The 15,829-nt window shown below is 48.6% G+C and overlaps 1 protein-coding gene across 1 annotated transcript; it reads right to left on the bottom strand.

The window, feature by feature from the left end:
- Positions 1 to 5,854: 5,854 nt before the first annotated feature.
- COPS7B (COP9 signalosome subunit 7B) lies at positions 5,855 to 14,704 on the bottom strand. Its single transcript, XM_056849919.1, has 6 exons — positions 14,542 to 14,704; positions 12,312 to 12,387; positions 10,169 to 10,257; positions 8,129 to 8,331; positions 7,687 to 7,792; positions 5,855 to 6,014 (listed from the first exon to the last, which is right to left on the bottom strand). Exons 1-6 carry the CDS (start codon positions 14,701 to 14,703, stop codon positions 5,856 to 5,858), a joined length of 795 nt encoding a protein of 264 aa, XP_056705897.1. The 5' UTR covers position 14,704; the 3' UTR covers position 5,855.
- Between the last annotated feature and the right edge of the window lie 1,125 nt (positions 14,705 to 15,829).

Here is a 15,829-nt window from a genome sequence, read left to right as displayed (position 1 = left end):
ACCAAGGGTCTAATTCAATATAAGGCAACTTCATGTGTTCATTGTTACACAAGGGAGACTACCCCTTGTCTCACAATTGTTCTTTCAATGGCTTCTGCATATATTCACCTTTCCAGTATGTTTTTAAAAGTCACGCTGAATCATTCCCTGGTCTCCTCTGCAGTTGCACATGCACGATTTTCAGCCAGATGCCAAGAAGCCCACGGGAAGAGTCAGAGTAATAGGCCTGTGCACACACCCCATCATTAATAGGGTTGCCAACCTCCAGCTGGTGGATGGAGAGCTCCCGCTATTACAACTGCTCTAGCCAACAGAAAAAAATGGCTGCTTTGGCAATTGGACTCTATGGCATTGAAGTCCCTCCCCTCTCCAAACCCTGCCCTCCTCAGGCTCTGCCCCCAAAATCTCCAGGTATTTCCCAACCCAGAGCTGGCAACCCTAAGGTCTCATGTGGAGGAGTGGGGAAACCTTTTATCTTACCAGTAGGGTTCCCAACCTCCAGGTAGCAGCTGAAGATCTCCTGCTATTACAATTGATCTCCAGGTGACAGAGATCAGTTCCTCTGGATAAAATGGCTGCTCTGGAGGGTGGGCTGTATGGCACTATACCCCATTGAAGCCCCTCCCCAAACCCCACTCTCCTCAGGCTCCACCCCCAAAGTCTCCAGGTACTACCCAACCCAAAATTAATCCCAACAACAAAAGTCAAACAACCCCACTGTATCCTGCTGTGGTTAAAGTCCACCTCAAGTCCCAATGAGAAAAGGCTAATAAGAAGAAGAGGCAGTGTGGTGCGGTGGTTATGCAGTGGTTAGAGTGTTGGACTAGGATCTGGGAGATCCAGGTTCAAGTTCCCACTCTGACAGTCTCGCACACACCTACCTCACAGGATTGTTGTGAAGATAAAATGGAGAACAATGTAAAAAGAAGAGTTGGGTTTTTATATGCTGACTTTCTCTACCACTTGAGGAAGAATCAAACCAGCTTACAATCACCTTCCCTCCCCCTCCCCACAACACACACCCTGTGAGGTAGGCTGGGCTGAGACAGCTGAGACTAGCCCAAGGTCACCCAGCTAGCTTCATGTGTATGAGTGAGGAAACAAATCCAGTTCACCAGATTAGCCTCCACTGCTCCAAACCACCACACCATCCTGGCTCTCCACTTTGGGTCCCCCGTTGGGGAGGAAAGCAGGGTACAAATGAAGCGAATAAAATAAGGAATCAATGAACTATTGGGGAAGGGCTGTGGTTAAGGGCATGCAGAAAGTCCCAGGTTCAATCCCCGGCATCTCCAGTTAAAGGGACTAGGCAGGTAGGTGATGTGAAAGACCCCTGCCTGAGACCCCGGACAGCCGCTGCCGGTCTGAGTAGACAATACTGACATTGATGGACCAAGGGGCTGATTCAGTATAAGGCAGCTTCATGTGTTCATATGTGATTGGCTCCACATTTTTTTGCAGGGAGGGGAGCCTTCATCCTAACACAGCACAGCCTTAATTTTTTGTGGGGTGGGGAAACAAACTTTGAAAAAGAAAGACAAGAAAAAAGCAGCGATAAAAGCAGAATAGGTTTCAGAGCCCGCTTGGCTCAGTATAAGCAGCCAGCGGGTCCCTCTGTAGAGATGCCTGAGGTTCTACCAAGTAACCACTAGGAGGAGCCTTGCTCTGGGGCTAAGTTTGGGATCTCTCTCTCCCCACATCCCCACCCCGTCTGCTGCAAAGTCAGGGCCAGGCAGCCCTTTTTGCCCCCACCCCACCCCCAAACCAGAATTAAGGAAAGCTGCCACCTGCCCGAACGGCATTCTTCTTCGCTTTGTGTAATATTTGACCACATGACCGGTCAGTTACCTGAGGACACACCGTTGAAAAGGTAGACAGCTCCCCTCCCCGGGATGCAGTCTTGGCTTGTAAGCATCAGTGCCCCACCAGGATTCTTGTAAGCGTCCCTCCCCCACTTATGGAGAGGATTTAAAAAAAAAAAAATCTGCCCTTGCAAATTCTCAGTGGGTAGCCGTGTTAGTCTGTCTGCAGTAGTAGAAAAGGGCAAGAGTCCAGTAGCACCTTAAAGACTAACAAAAATATTTTCTGGTAGGGTATGAGCTTTCGTGAGCCGCAGCTCACTTCTTCAGATACAGCTAGAATGTGAATCCATCTGTCTTTAAGTAGAGGAGAGTGAATTCAGACAAGCATTAGTATGTAAATGTTAACAGTATGTAAATGTGAATAGCAGGCGTGATGGGATTAGGTGTGGTATGCAGAAGAGTCTGTGATGTCCAAGGGAGAGATGGGTGTGGAGAAATCAGCATTGGTAATGAGCCATGAATGCAAGGTCTTTATTCAGCCCAGGTAAATGCATTGTCTTTAGTTTGAATATCAACTGTAATTCAGCAGTTTCTCTTTTCAATCTCCCTTTGAGATTGCTACTCTTAAATCTGCAACAGAATGTCCTGGAAGGTTGAAATGTTCTCCCACTGGTTTTTGAATATTGTGGTTTCTGATGTCAGACTTATGTCCATTTAATCTTTGTCTAAGAGACTGACCTGTTTGTCCAATGTAGATTGTGGAAGGGCATTGCTAGCATGTGATGGCATAAATCACATTAGAGGATGAGCAGAAGTATGAACCTGAGATAGTATAGCTGACATTGGTGGGTCCAGAGATGATGTTCCTAGAATCTATATGAGGGCAAAGTTGGCACCTTGGTTTCTTGCAGGCCTTGGTGCCAGAGTCCATGTTTCTGTTAAGTAGTTTATCATCATGGGTGAGAAGTTGTTTTAGGTTAGCCGGCTGTCTGTAAGCAAGAAAGGGACGCTCCCCCAGTGCTTCAGCGAGGGAAGTGTTACAATCCAGCATTGGTTGTAGGTCCTTAATAATATGTTGGACTGGTTTTAGTTGGGAGCTATAAGTGACAACCAGAGGTGTTCTGTTGTCATTCTCTCTGGGCTTATCTTGTAGTAAGTTGTGCCTGGGTATCATTCTGGCTTTCTCAATCATCTTTCTCACCATATCAGCAGGATATTGTAGTTTCAAAAATGTTTGCTGTAGGTCTCTCAAGTGTGTATCTCTGTCTGAAGGACTGGAGCAGATGCAACTATAGCGTAGGGCTTGGCTATAGACAATGGATTGTCTGATATGGTTGGGGTGGTGGCTGGACGCATTTAGATACTTTTGCCGATCCATCGGTTTCCGGTACAATGTGGTGCTTGTGTCCCCCCGTGGATCCGTACTGTGGTGTCTAGGAAGTTGATTTCTTGTTTGGAGTAATTCACAGTTAGATTGATGGTGGGGTGGAAGTCGTTGAAAGCCTGGTGAAATCTTTCAAGGGCTTCTTTGCCATGAGTCCAGACAAAGAAAATGGCATAAATGAATCTCAAGTAAAGGAGAGGTGCCAGTGGGTGAGTTCAGAATTCTGCAAATTCTGTTCATCAGAAGAGTTGGTTTTTATACCCTGATTTTCTCTCACTTTAAGGAGTCTCACTTTCAATCTCCTTCCCTTCCTCTCCCCACAACAGACACCTGGTGAGGTAGGTGAGGCTGAGAGAGTTCAGAGAGAACTGTGACTAGCTTAAGGACACCCAGCTGGATTAATGTATAGGAGTGGGGAAACTAACCCGGTTCACCAGATTAGTGTCCGCTGCTCATGTGGAGGGGAATTGATCACAGTTCTCCAGAGTTCGCGGCCACTCATGTGGAGTGGGGAAACACCCCTAGTTCATCAGATAAGAGTCAGCTGCTCTTAACCATTACACCACATCTGCTATGACCTTCCCTGCCCACTTCATATCTCTGAGGAAAGAAGAGGGTACCTCACTCTGAGGTCCATTTGAACTGCAGCGGGGAACATCAGAGCCACTCAGAAAAAAAACCTCCCCTGGCTTTCACCGGTGAAGGGAGGGAGGACGTCAGCTCACGCTGCATTCTCGCCAATTCTGTCAAGTCAAGAAGCAGACTTGCAAATATTATAAACAGAAATCTCCTTGGAGGTGGCAGAGAAAAACCAAGTTAGGGGGCTCAGCAGCAGAGATTCAATTGGCACCCAGCAGGGGCCCAGTTCAATATTCAATTTAAAAGGTAAGGCATACGTGGGAGAGCGGCTGCCCATCAAAGCGAACGGCACTCTTGAGAGATTAACGGTCTCTTGGCATAAGGCAGAGTCCTTTCAGGCCATCGTGGAGAGGAGTCGAGGCTGAATGGGAGAGCTTCAGCTTGGCATGCAGAAGGTCCCAAGTTCAATCCCAGTATTCCTAGTTAAAAAGACCAGAAAGTAGGTGATGTGAAAGACCTTTGCTGAGACCCAGGAGAGCCGCTGCCAGTCTGAGTAGACAATACTGACTCTCAGACCAAAGGTTTGAGTCAGTATACTACAGCTTTATGAGCGCTATGCAAAGGACTAGTGAATGCCTGAAAAGGTTGAGGGCTAGCAAAATCTGCAGGTTTAAAGGAAGGCTAAGATTAGGAGAGGGGCTGTGGCTCAGTAGAAGAACATCTCCTTGGCATGCAGAAGGTCCCAGGTTCAATCCCCGGCATCTCCAGTTGAAAGGACCAGGCAGTAGGGCATGAAATCCTGGAGAGCTGCTGTCAATATGAGTAGACAATCCTGATTCAATATAAGGCAGCTTCCTACGTCCATAGTACAGGAAGTGACGGTGGCGTCCAAGTTCCCAGGATGCCAGGAAAAGAACCTCCAGGCCGCCTGCTCAAAACCCCGGCTCGTGATTCCATGCACAAGTGTTACCCTTGAGATGGGATTATAAAAAATGTAAACGCTAATTTAAACAATAAAATCATTTTTCCATCTTTTTTAATAGAAAAAAACACCACAATCCTTCTGACCCAGGTGCAAGTCACCTTCAATAAGTCTATAACAAATATCAAAAGACACAAAGGCTCAAATCTCCCAACAAAAGGTACAAAATAATTTTTTTGTTTTACAAAAATGAAAAGGGTCAAACACAACCAGAAAGGAGTTCAAGTTCTGAAATCCTGGCAGAGGCCTCAGCTGGAACCAGGGGGTGCCTCTACCATCGGTGTCGGAGGTTCTGGGCTATCGTTCTGGGGGTCTGCGGTGGTGGGGAGGAATCCCTTTCAAACAGCTTGCTTCCATCTGGGAAGATTTTAATACGTCTTACACTCCTAAAGGATTTGGGAAGGGGTGGGAGAGACACGTTACCGTGGAACACATCGAGAACTTACGAGCTCTGCAGCCATGCCCCTTGTAATGATGGCGGGGCAGGAGGGGGCGGGAATAGCAGCTGGGCCTTCCGGATCCCCCCCGCGTCCCTCCGCTTCAGAGCTGCAGGACACAACCTGGAAAGCTGGCAGCCAGCGGGGGCATCTGGCAAACACAGCCCGGGCCGACCTCCGGCTTTCCTAGCGTGAGGTAGAGAGTTGCACCCTAAGATAGAAACCTGGACGGAACAGGGGGACGCAAGGCCGTTTCCCTTGGCCAGAAGCGCAATGCTCCCTTTGGTACGTGGAAGAGTCAGGAGGTGAACGTCGGAGACACCCCTCCCTCAGCTGAGCCCTGGTGCTGCAGAACACAGGTAGAGGCGAGAGCGGCAGAGGACCGCGGAAGGAGGCCCACGCCTGCTGCGAAAGCCTCCTGCCAACTGCACCCTTATTTCCACTCCCTGCCCCTGCCCTGGGACTCGTCCGTGCCCTCAAGTTCCTTCCCTAAGAGCTCTGGGGCACAAGGAGGCTAGCAGTGCCCCCTGCTGGCTGAAGTCTGAACCAGGCCAGCGTCCTCCAGCAGGCAGAACCACGACAGAGCCGGAACCTCCTGGAAAGAGATGCCGGGGGCCGCAGAAGCTCCTTCCAGAGGAGGGGCATGACCGACGCCCTCCCTGGGGCGGGCGCTAGTGGCGATTGGACACCAGCCCTTTGACCTTGGACAGCTTCTTGGTGGGCGGCCTCTGCTCGGCGTGTGGGGGGCACTCCCGCTCCGCCAGCTGCTGCTCCATCTCCTGGGCCGAGGAGGCAGCCGTGGCTTTGAGCGTCTTCTTGATGTTGGTGACCTGAAAGGAAGGGGGGGGGGAGAGAGAGAAAAGCAAGCCGCTCGGTTAGAACGCGGCAACAAGACCCCACCTGGAGAGCTGGAACGTGGAGGGCTGCAGAAGCGGATTGCCAGCCGACCTCTGGCACGCTTGGGGTAGTGGTCATGAGTGGTAGATTGGAGCGGCAGACTCTAATCTGGAGAACCAGGTTTGTTTCCCCACTCCTACATAGGAAGCCAGCTGGGCTAAATGGTCAGGGCAAGGGACACATGTTAAGTTCCTCTCCAAGTAGAAAAATCAGTGTTCTGGATGAGGCACCAAAAGAAGAGAGATGTTCCAGGGCACTGAGGAGGGGTCACTGGAGGAATCAGAGGGGACGTAGTTGGAATGTCCTGTGTTGTGTAGGGGGCTGGACTAGATGACCCATGAGGTACCTTCCAGCTATATGTTTCTAAGATACCCCGCAGGGGATTTCTCAAATGGGTCTCCCGAGCAGCCAATATTCCCATGTCTCTGCTGCCACCTGGAGGCCATTTCATGGCAGCGCAGAGGCAGCTTCCACTGAGAGAACTCCCCTTATTTCACTTCATAAGAACATAAGAAAAGCCCTGCTGGATCCGACCCAGGCCTATCAAGTCCAGCAGTCTGTCCACACAGTGGCCAACCAGGTGTCTCTAGGAAGACCACAAGCAAGACGGCTGCAGCAGCATTTGTCCTACCTGTGTTCCACAGCACCTAGTATAAAAAGCATGCTCCTCTGATATTGGAGAGAATAGGTTTTCAACCTAACACACAGTTTGATGTACACACATCCTCAGAAGCCTGGCATGAAATACAAGGTGGGAGATGTGAGACATGTTCTAGTGTACATGGAATAAATATTTTTACAAGAAGCCACATGACAAAAAGGGCCTGTATGCATTTTCCACCTTGAATTACGAAATTAGATTGTTAGGATGTGTACTATATTACAATTTAACGTATGACCACTGAGGAAGGCCTATATGAGGCCAAAACACGTCTGGTCCTAGTTTGGTCCTACTTTGGCCATTGTACGGTTATATAACAACTGTGTATGTGTTTTATGTATTTATTTATTGTGAATTACTAGCCTACTATATAGGCTAGTAACTTTACTGTTTGTTTTTAACTTTACTGTGCACATTAAACTTTATTGTGTTTTTAACTTTATTGTGTACCATATTAAAATTTATATATTTGAAATTTTAACATTCTTCAGCTCAACTCTTTCAGTTTGGAGAATTTCATGACTAGTATCCATTTTTACTAGTAGCCACGGATAGCCCTCTCCTCCATGAACATGTCCACTCCCCTCTTCAAGCCTTCCAAGTTGGCAGCCATCACCACATCCTGGGGAAGGGAGTTCCACCATTTAACTATGTATTGTGTGACGAAATACTTCCTTTTATCTGTTTTGAATCTCTCACCCTCCAGCTTCAGCTGTTGTACTTCTTTCTGAACACTCAGTTGCACACACAAACACACCCCAGAGAGCCAGGACTCGATTTCAAATACCACTCTGAAGGGGTTGCCAGCATGGCAAAGGATTTATGACAACCGGCTGAAGCGGGTGAGGGAAAGACTCGGGGGCTCAAGCGTCGGTCCCAAGTGATGAAGACTGCCTGCTACTTGCTTGACCGATAACAGCCGCTCCCCGTGCACGGACACCCACCTCCGTCTCCACCTGCTGCTGAGTTCGGTTGTGGTTCTCCTTGTATTGGTTGGCTCTCAGCACCTGCTGCTCGATTCCTACCAGGACCGCTTCGCACCCGTCGCACCTACAAACAAAACACCGACAAGTTCAAGGACGAAGAAGAGTTGGTTTTTATATGCCGACTTTCTCCACCACTTAAGGAAGAATCAAACCGACTTACAATCACCTTCCCTTCCCCCCCCCCCCACAACAGACACCCTATGAGGTAGGTGGGACTGAGTGTGACTAGCCCAAGGTCACCCAGCTGGCTTCATGTGTAGGAGTAGGGAAACTAACCCAGTTCACCAGATTAGAATCCACTGCTCATGTGGAGGAACAGGGTTGCAGGCCAGGAACAGGGAAAACAGGGCCAGGGAGGTGTGCACCATGTGATCCAGGGCCCGCAGGGCGGCCAACTCACCACTCGTGGAGCGTTTTAATGATATTGCTGATGTCCTTCCTCTGAATGTCCCTGCCAATGCAGAAGTCCACCTCCAGCACCTGGTTACGCTGGTCGAGCTTCCCCTGGATGATGTCTGTGTAAATGGCTTCGATGATGAGGTCTTCCAGCTCCCGCAGGTTCCGCATCTCCAGGTCTTTCAGTAACACGGAATAAGGGATGCACTGGGGGGGAGGCGGGGGAAAGAGTGGAGCAGTCTCTACTGTTCAGTGAATACACTTACAGAACGAATCCCTTCTTAAGAAGAGATACTTTAACCTACTTAGCTTAAACTCCTACAATTTAGGCAGGACACAACCTATTTGAACTTGAAAATGTTCAAATTCAGCTTGGACATTTCATACCTACAAAATGCTGTAAATGTGCAATCAAAAGAAATATCAGGGTCTCATAAGCCCACGACAAGAGCAACACCCAGGGCAAGCCGTCACTTTGGGAGAGTACAGATTGACCCTAGACTAGGATATACCTGGCCATGGCTCAGTGGCAGAGCCTCTGCTTGGCATGCAGAAGGTCCCAGGTTCAATCCCCGGAATCTCCAGTTAAAGGGACTAGGCAAGTAGATGATGTGAAAGACCCCTGCCTGAGACCCTGGAGAAGCCGTTTCTGGTCTGAGTAGAAAATACTGACTTTGATGGACCAAGGGGCTGATTCAGTAGAAGGCAGCTTCATGGGGATAGGCCATGGCTCAATGGCAGAGCATCTGCTTGGCTTGCAGAAGGTCCCAGGTTCAATCCCCGGCATCTCCAGTTAAAGGGACTAGGCAGGTAGGTGATGTGAAAGACCCCTGCCTGAGATCCTGGAGAAGCCACTGCCAGTCTGAGTAGACAATACTGACTTTGATGGACCAAGGGGCTGATTCAGTAGAAGGCAGCTTCATGGGGATAGGCCATGGCTCAATGGTAAAGCCTCTGCTTGGCATGCAGAAGGTCCCAGGTTCAGTCCCCGGCATCTGCAGTTAAAGGGACTAGGCAAGCAGATGATGCGAAAGACCTCTGCCTGAGACCCTGGAGAAGCCACTGCCTGTCTGAGTAGACAACGATGATTTTTTGGGGAGAGGCCGTGGCTCAGTGGTAGAGCATCTGCTTGGCATGCAGAAGGTTCCAGGTTCAATCCCCTGCATCTCCTGTCACCTATGTGGGATTTTGTGGTTTCCCCATAGGCTGCAGATGAAGTGCTTCCACATGGTAACTCACCCTGCAGTTCCTCTGCCCCAATCCCCTGGAAATGGCTACCCCTCCCATGAGCCACCAGATCTTTTTGCAGTTTTTTTTTAAATCAGCAGCTAGACTATCTTTGTATCACTGTACCGTTGTAACAATAGGTGTAGCAGCTTCTTCAGTGGAAGTTGAAATAAAGGACCTTGCCCAAGGCTACTGAGTGAGCCCACAGCCGAAGAAGAAGAGTTGGTTTTTATATGCTGACTTTCTCTGCCACTTAAGGGAGAATCAAACTGGCTTACCATCACCTTCCCTTATCCCTCCCCACAACAGACACCCTGTGAGGTAGGTGAGGCTGAGAGAGCTGTGACTAGCCCACAGTCACCCAGCTGGTTTCATGTGTAGGAGTAGGGAAACAAATCCAGTTCACCAGATTCGCCTCTGCCGCTCATGTGGAGGAGCGGGGAATCAAACCTGGTTCTCCAGATCAGACTCCACTGCTCCAAACCACCATTCTTAACCACTACACCATGCTGGCTCTCCTACGACACTCTGGCTGGCGGAGCCTGCATTCAAGTTACAATCTGGGAGAGGCGGAGGGAACAGCAAGCCAGGGCACCTGTGGAGCTCCCAACAAGAGGCACTCGTGGCCCCATGAACCAGCCGTCCTCTCCTGCTCCTTCTGCTGCTGAAAAGACATTGAGCCGGTTCTGAAACCTCTGATGCGTGACAGGAGATGGCTACACCGGCTTCACCAAACCTCATACACTCCCCAACGCCGACACACACCACTGTGCTGGCAGCGCGCTCTTGCCAAGATGGTCGGCCTTTAACGGATTACCTTCATTCTGGAAGCTAAGCTGACAATCGTTAAATGCTTCAGCTTGTTCTTCTGGGCCCCCGTTAGCTCCGGCAGGTTGTTCTTGTTTGCTGTGCAAGGGATTGAAATTTTAGAGAATCTTCAGGTTACGGTCGAACGGAGTCGGCCCAACATTATTATTTCGCATTTCAGGCCCTTATAAGCTGAGCTCTTTGGAGTCAAGAGGAGCTCCTCCGTCTCCCTGTAGGAACTAAGCCAGGGGAAGGGAGTGTATGGAGCATTAAGAGACTGCTCCTCGGGACAGAAGGGTCCGATCCACTGCTTAACTATGCACTCATATTTATAATACCAAAGAAGATGGGTGAGTGAGCCTGGATTCAGCACTTATATTACTTATTTAGAAACACAGAATCATAGAGTTGGAAGGGACCACCAGGGTCATCTAGTTCAACCCCCTGCACAATGCAGGGAATTCACAACCACCTCCCCCACACACCCCCAGTGACCCCTACTCCGTGCCCAGAAGATGGCCAAGATGCCCTCCCTCTCATGATTTGCCGAAGGTCATAGAATCAGCATTGCTGACAGATGGCCATCTAAGCCTCTGCTTAAAAACTTCCAGGGAAGGAGAGCTCACCATTAAAACTTCCATTAAAACATTTACATCCCTTCTTTCTTTGTGGTTCAAGGCAGCTTATAATAGTCAAAACACCCCCAGCTGAAACCAAAAATAAAATAGCAAACCTCAAATTTCTTCCCCCTTAAAAGATGCCCTGCCATTCAACACCCCCCCCCAACGCCCTGGCAAACAGGAGGGCCTTGCAGTGCCTCCTGAAGATCTCCAAGGAGAGGTCTCATCTCGCCTCTTCAGGGAGCCCATTACACAGAGCGGGGGTCACGATGGAAAAGGCCAGGCTCTGGTCGATGCCAGACGGGCCACTTGAAGTGGTGGGGTAGCCAAAAGATGGCTGCCTGCTGATTGTAGCTGGTGAACAGGGACATATGGAAGGAGATAGTCCTTCGAATGTATGGGTCATAAAGGGTCTTCAAAGTCATAACCATAAGCTACACAGAAATGAAAACCCAACACATTTATGCTTTGTTTCTAGCAATCATTCATCTTGCCTCAAATTTTGGACAGGTACATGGAAGAACAGGAGGGATGACACTGAATGGACATCATGAAATAATAATAATAAGAGTTGGTTTTTATACCCTGCTTTTCTCTACCGAAAGGAGTCTCAAAGCGGCTTACAATCACCTTCTCTTCCCCCCCACCCGCCCCCCACAACAGGCACCATGTGAGGTAGGTGGGACTGAGAGAGTTCGGAGAGAACTGTGACTGGCCCAAGGTCACCCGGTCGGCTTCATGTGGAAGAGTGGGGAATCGAACCCAGTTCATCAGATCAGAGTTCGCCACTCTTAACCACTACACCAAGCTGGCTCTCTCTCTAAGGTGCTACTGGACTTGACTTGTTGCAGACCAACATGACCACTCTCTGCATCTGCCACTAGCCAAGGTCACCCAGCAGGCTTCATGTGTAGGAGTGAAGAAACCAACCCAGTTCTCCAGATTAGAGTCTGCCACTCTATACCACGCTGGCTCTCAGCACACCAGCATGTTTTGACAGAAGTTACATCAGCAATCCCCAGGCCTGAACACAAAATTTTTGAACTGGTACAACAAGACGTTCACAAGATCCTTCGTCATGCTTTACCAACAATTCCGTTTAGAATCACACACTTAACACCCACCACACTCGGCTCCCCCTTCCCTTCCTTATTCTGCATCCCTTCGTTTTGCCCACTGGTATGAAGAAGAAGAAGGGTTGGTTTTTATATGCCAACTTTCTCTACCCCTTAAGGGAGAATCAAACCAGCTGACCATCACGTTCTCTTTCCCTCCCCACAACAGGCACCCTGTGAGGTAGGTGGGGCTGAGAGTGTGACTAGTCCAAGGTCATCCAGCTGGCTTCGTGTGGAGGAGTGAGGAAACAAATCCAATTCACCAGATTGGGGTCCGCCACTCATGTGGAGGAGTGGGGAAACAAACCCGGTTCTCCAGATAAGAGTCCACCGCTCCAAACCACAGCTCTTAACCACTACACCATGCTGGCTCTACAAGCAGGGGTGGTGGAATCTTTAGTATTCCAGCCTCACTTACCTACATAATCTGGGTATGTTCCATAGGCAAAGAGATTCAGCAACTGAAAATAAGCAGCGTTGGCTCCTTCAGCAAGCTGGGCGGGGTGGGGGAGGAAGATAAAATTAGACCCATTAGAGGCCTATTGATCCACAGCTAAATCAAGTCACCCGGCGGTTGCATCACATTCTAGCAAGCTTTCTTAAGCCAGGGAAACAGCACTGGCTTTTGCTCAAGGTCAGCTGTTCCAGCTCCCTGCGTTCCAGGTTCCCTGCAAAGCCCCTGGGGGTAGACAGCACAATGTCCCAGAAGAAAAGAGTCCCCTCTGAACTCTGCTGCAACCTACAGGCCTATCTGTCCTTGAGAGATGAGCAGTGATTAGATGAAAACAGACAAAAGGAAGCAGGATTTATTTGGTGTATATATTACCAGTTGCTGTGTGTATTATCCTGCTTTCGCTGCCCTGTTTTATACTGCATAGAATCATAGAGTCGGAAGGGATCACCAGGGTCATCTAGTCCAACCCCCTACACAATGCAGGAAATTCATAACGATCTCCCTCACACAGATCCAGTGATCCCTACTCCATGCCCAGAAGATGGCCAAGGTGCCCTCCCTCTCAATGATCTGCCTAGGGTCACAGAATCAGCATTGCTGACAGATGGCCATCTAGCCTTTGCTTTAAAACCTCCAGGGAAGGAGAGCTCACCACCTCCCCAGGAAGCCTGTTCCACTGAGGAACCACTCTAACTGTTAGAAAATTCTTCCTGATGTCTAGAGGGAAACTCTTTTGATTTAATTTCAACCCGCTGGTTCTGGTCCGACCTTCTCGGGCAACAGAAAACAACTCGACACCATCCTCTGTGTGACAGCCCTTCAAGTTCTTGAAGATGGTTCTCATATCCCCTCTCAGTCTTCTCCTCTTCAGGCTAAACATACCCAGCTCCTTCAAACTTTCCTCACAGGACTTGGTCTCCAGACCCACTTACGTTAACATTGCTTTCTGCATAGTTTCAGTTGGGTCTCCATGTTGGTCTGCAGAAGAGTATGTTTCGAGTCAAGTAGCAGCGCTTTACAGACCAACAAGATTTCCAGGATATACGCTTTTGAGGTATCTGATAGAATCATAGAGTTGGAAGAGGCCATACAGGCCATCTAGTCCAACCCCTGGACTAGTCTCTTGTCTTCTCATAATGTGGCTACAGTACAATAGCATCAGTTTGGTCATTTTAGCTTGTAGGGAGAGTTCAGGCTTGATGTGAAAAAGGCAAATTCCATGCTGGCCATAATTAGACAAGGAACAGAGAATAAAACTGCTGCTATCATACTGCCCTTGTACAAATCTATGGTGAGACCACACTTGGAATACTGTATACAGTTCTGGTCACCACACCTAAAAAAGGATATTGCAGAGCTTGAGAAGGTGCAGAAAAGAGCAACCAAAATGATCAGGGGCCTAGAGCAACTACCGTATGAGGAGTGGTTAAACTGCTTAGGGCTGTTTAGCTTGGAAAGAAGGCGGTTAAGGGGAGACACTATAGAGGTCTATAAAATTATTCATGGTATGGAGAGTGGACAGGAAGAAGTTTTCTCCCTCTCTCATAATACTAGAATGTAGGGTCATCCGCTGAAGCTGGAGGGTGACTGATTTAAAACAGATAAAAGGAAGTATTTCTTCATACAACGCACTGTCAAATTGTGGAACTCCCTGCCCCAGTAGGTGGTGATGGCTGCCACCTTGGAAGGCTTTAAGAGGGGAGTGGACATGTTCATAGAGGAGAGGGCTATCCATGGCTAATAGTCAAAATGAATACTAGTCATAATGCATGCCTATTCTCTCTAGTATCAGAGGAGCATGCCTATTATATAAGGTGCTGTGAAACACAGGCAGGACAATGTTACTGCAGTCGTCTTGTTTGCGGGCTTCCTAGAGGCACCTAGTTGCCCACTGTGTGAACAGACTACTGGACTTGATGGGCCTGGGTCTGATCCAGCAGGGCCTTTCTTATGTTCTTATTTAGGCACCAGCTCTTCGGAGACAGAAGTATGACTGTAGATACTAAGTGCCAGGATTCTTGGTTTGGCAGGGCAAGCTTTACTAACAAGAGCAAGACAGCACTAGTGAAAAACTGGACATCAGCAAAAGCCTTTTGCCTTGATTCCATCTGGTTTACTGTCCTTCAGCAGGAGACCCTGTTGAAGTGGAAGGACTGGGGGAGGGGGGGCAAGTTAAGCATTTCACCCCACTCACCTCTTGCACATTTGTTAACTCCAGCAGCTCTCCAAAGACGTAAACCCCTGGAGCCTCCAGCACTTGGTTGATAAGGGCTGTCAGAGCTGATCCACTAGTGCCTTTGGCTAATATAATAAACTGCTCAAGGAGATTACAGGATGGTTTCTGTTCTCCTGCCATTCTAGATTCTTCAGCCTACCAAAGAGAAAGAACAAGTAATTAATCTTTCCACTGCTAGGCAAAACACTGCTTAAAAGTAATACAGAAGCATGGCAGGTGCTGTTTATTTTCCCTGCTTTATCCACTGTTTGGACCCACAAGAGACAAAACACACAAGAGACAAAATGCCTTGTTTCTGAGACATTCAGCAGCCATACACACACATGTGGAAGACTAGCAAAAGGAGTCAAACAAAGTGGCGTTTCAGGGTTATTGCCTTCATTACCCAAGATGCAGTAATGAAAGGGGGGCCAAGCATAGCTCAGTCTGGACAGCCATGATGATAAAATCTAAATTCTATTACATGCAAGTATCTCACAGAAGATGCACCGAATCCTGAATTGCTTCCTGACACCAGTCCCCTGCACAATCCAAGACAAACACACCCCTCTGGAAAACCCAACATTACATTTTAATGCATTTTCACATACATACCCTTGCTTTTCTCCAAAGTCACAAATGAAAAGACTTTCAGCAAGGCCTCTGTTGCCAGCTAGGTACTGGCTTCCAACAGTGCCATCCTAAGCAAAATTACTCCTTTCCTAAGCCCACTGACTTCAAAGGGTTTAGAAGGGTGTAGTTCTGCTTAGGATGGCTCTGCAAGTGAAGCATTTAGGTGTATGGCACCACTGAAGTTTCACACAGTCTCAAAATGCCCAGGTATGAACACATCTTCACATTGGTTGTACAAAATTTACAAAAACCCAACAGGGAACCTTAGAGATTCAAGAAGAATTCTTAAAGGCTTTCAAAGGCAACCTCTCATATTCTCCTAGACCAGCTGTAACTTTAGGACACCTTCCCCCCATGCCCTTCCACTCAATGGCTATTAGTCTACCTGTCAGAAGCAGCAGCGGAAGAAGAAGAGGAAGAGTTGGTTTTTGTATGCCGACTTTCTCTACCACTTAAGGAAAATCAAACCGGCTTACAATCTCCTTCCCTTCCTCTCCCCACAACAGACAAATCCAGTTCACCAGATTAGCCTTCCCCACTCACGTGGAGGAGTGGGGAATCAAACCCGGTTCTTCAGATCACTGCTCCAAACCACTGCTCTTATCCACTACACCATGCTCGCTCTGTTTGTAGC

This window comes from Euleptes europaea, chromosome 5, assembly GCF_029931775.1.
Source record: "Euleptes europaea isolate rEulEur1 chromosome 5, rEulEur1.hap1, whole genome shotgun sequence".
NCBI lineage: Eukaryota > Metazoa > Chordata > Lepidosauria > Squamata > Sphaerodactylidae > Euleptes > Euleptes europaea.
This window is presented reverse-complemented; position numbering and strand designations above follow the sequence as displayed.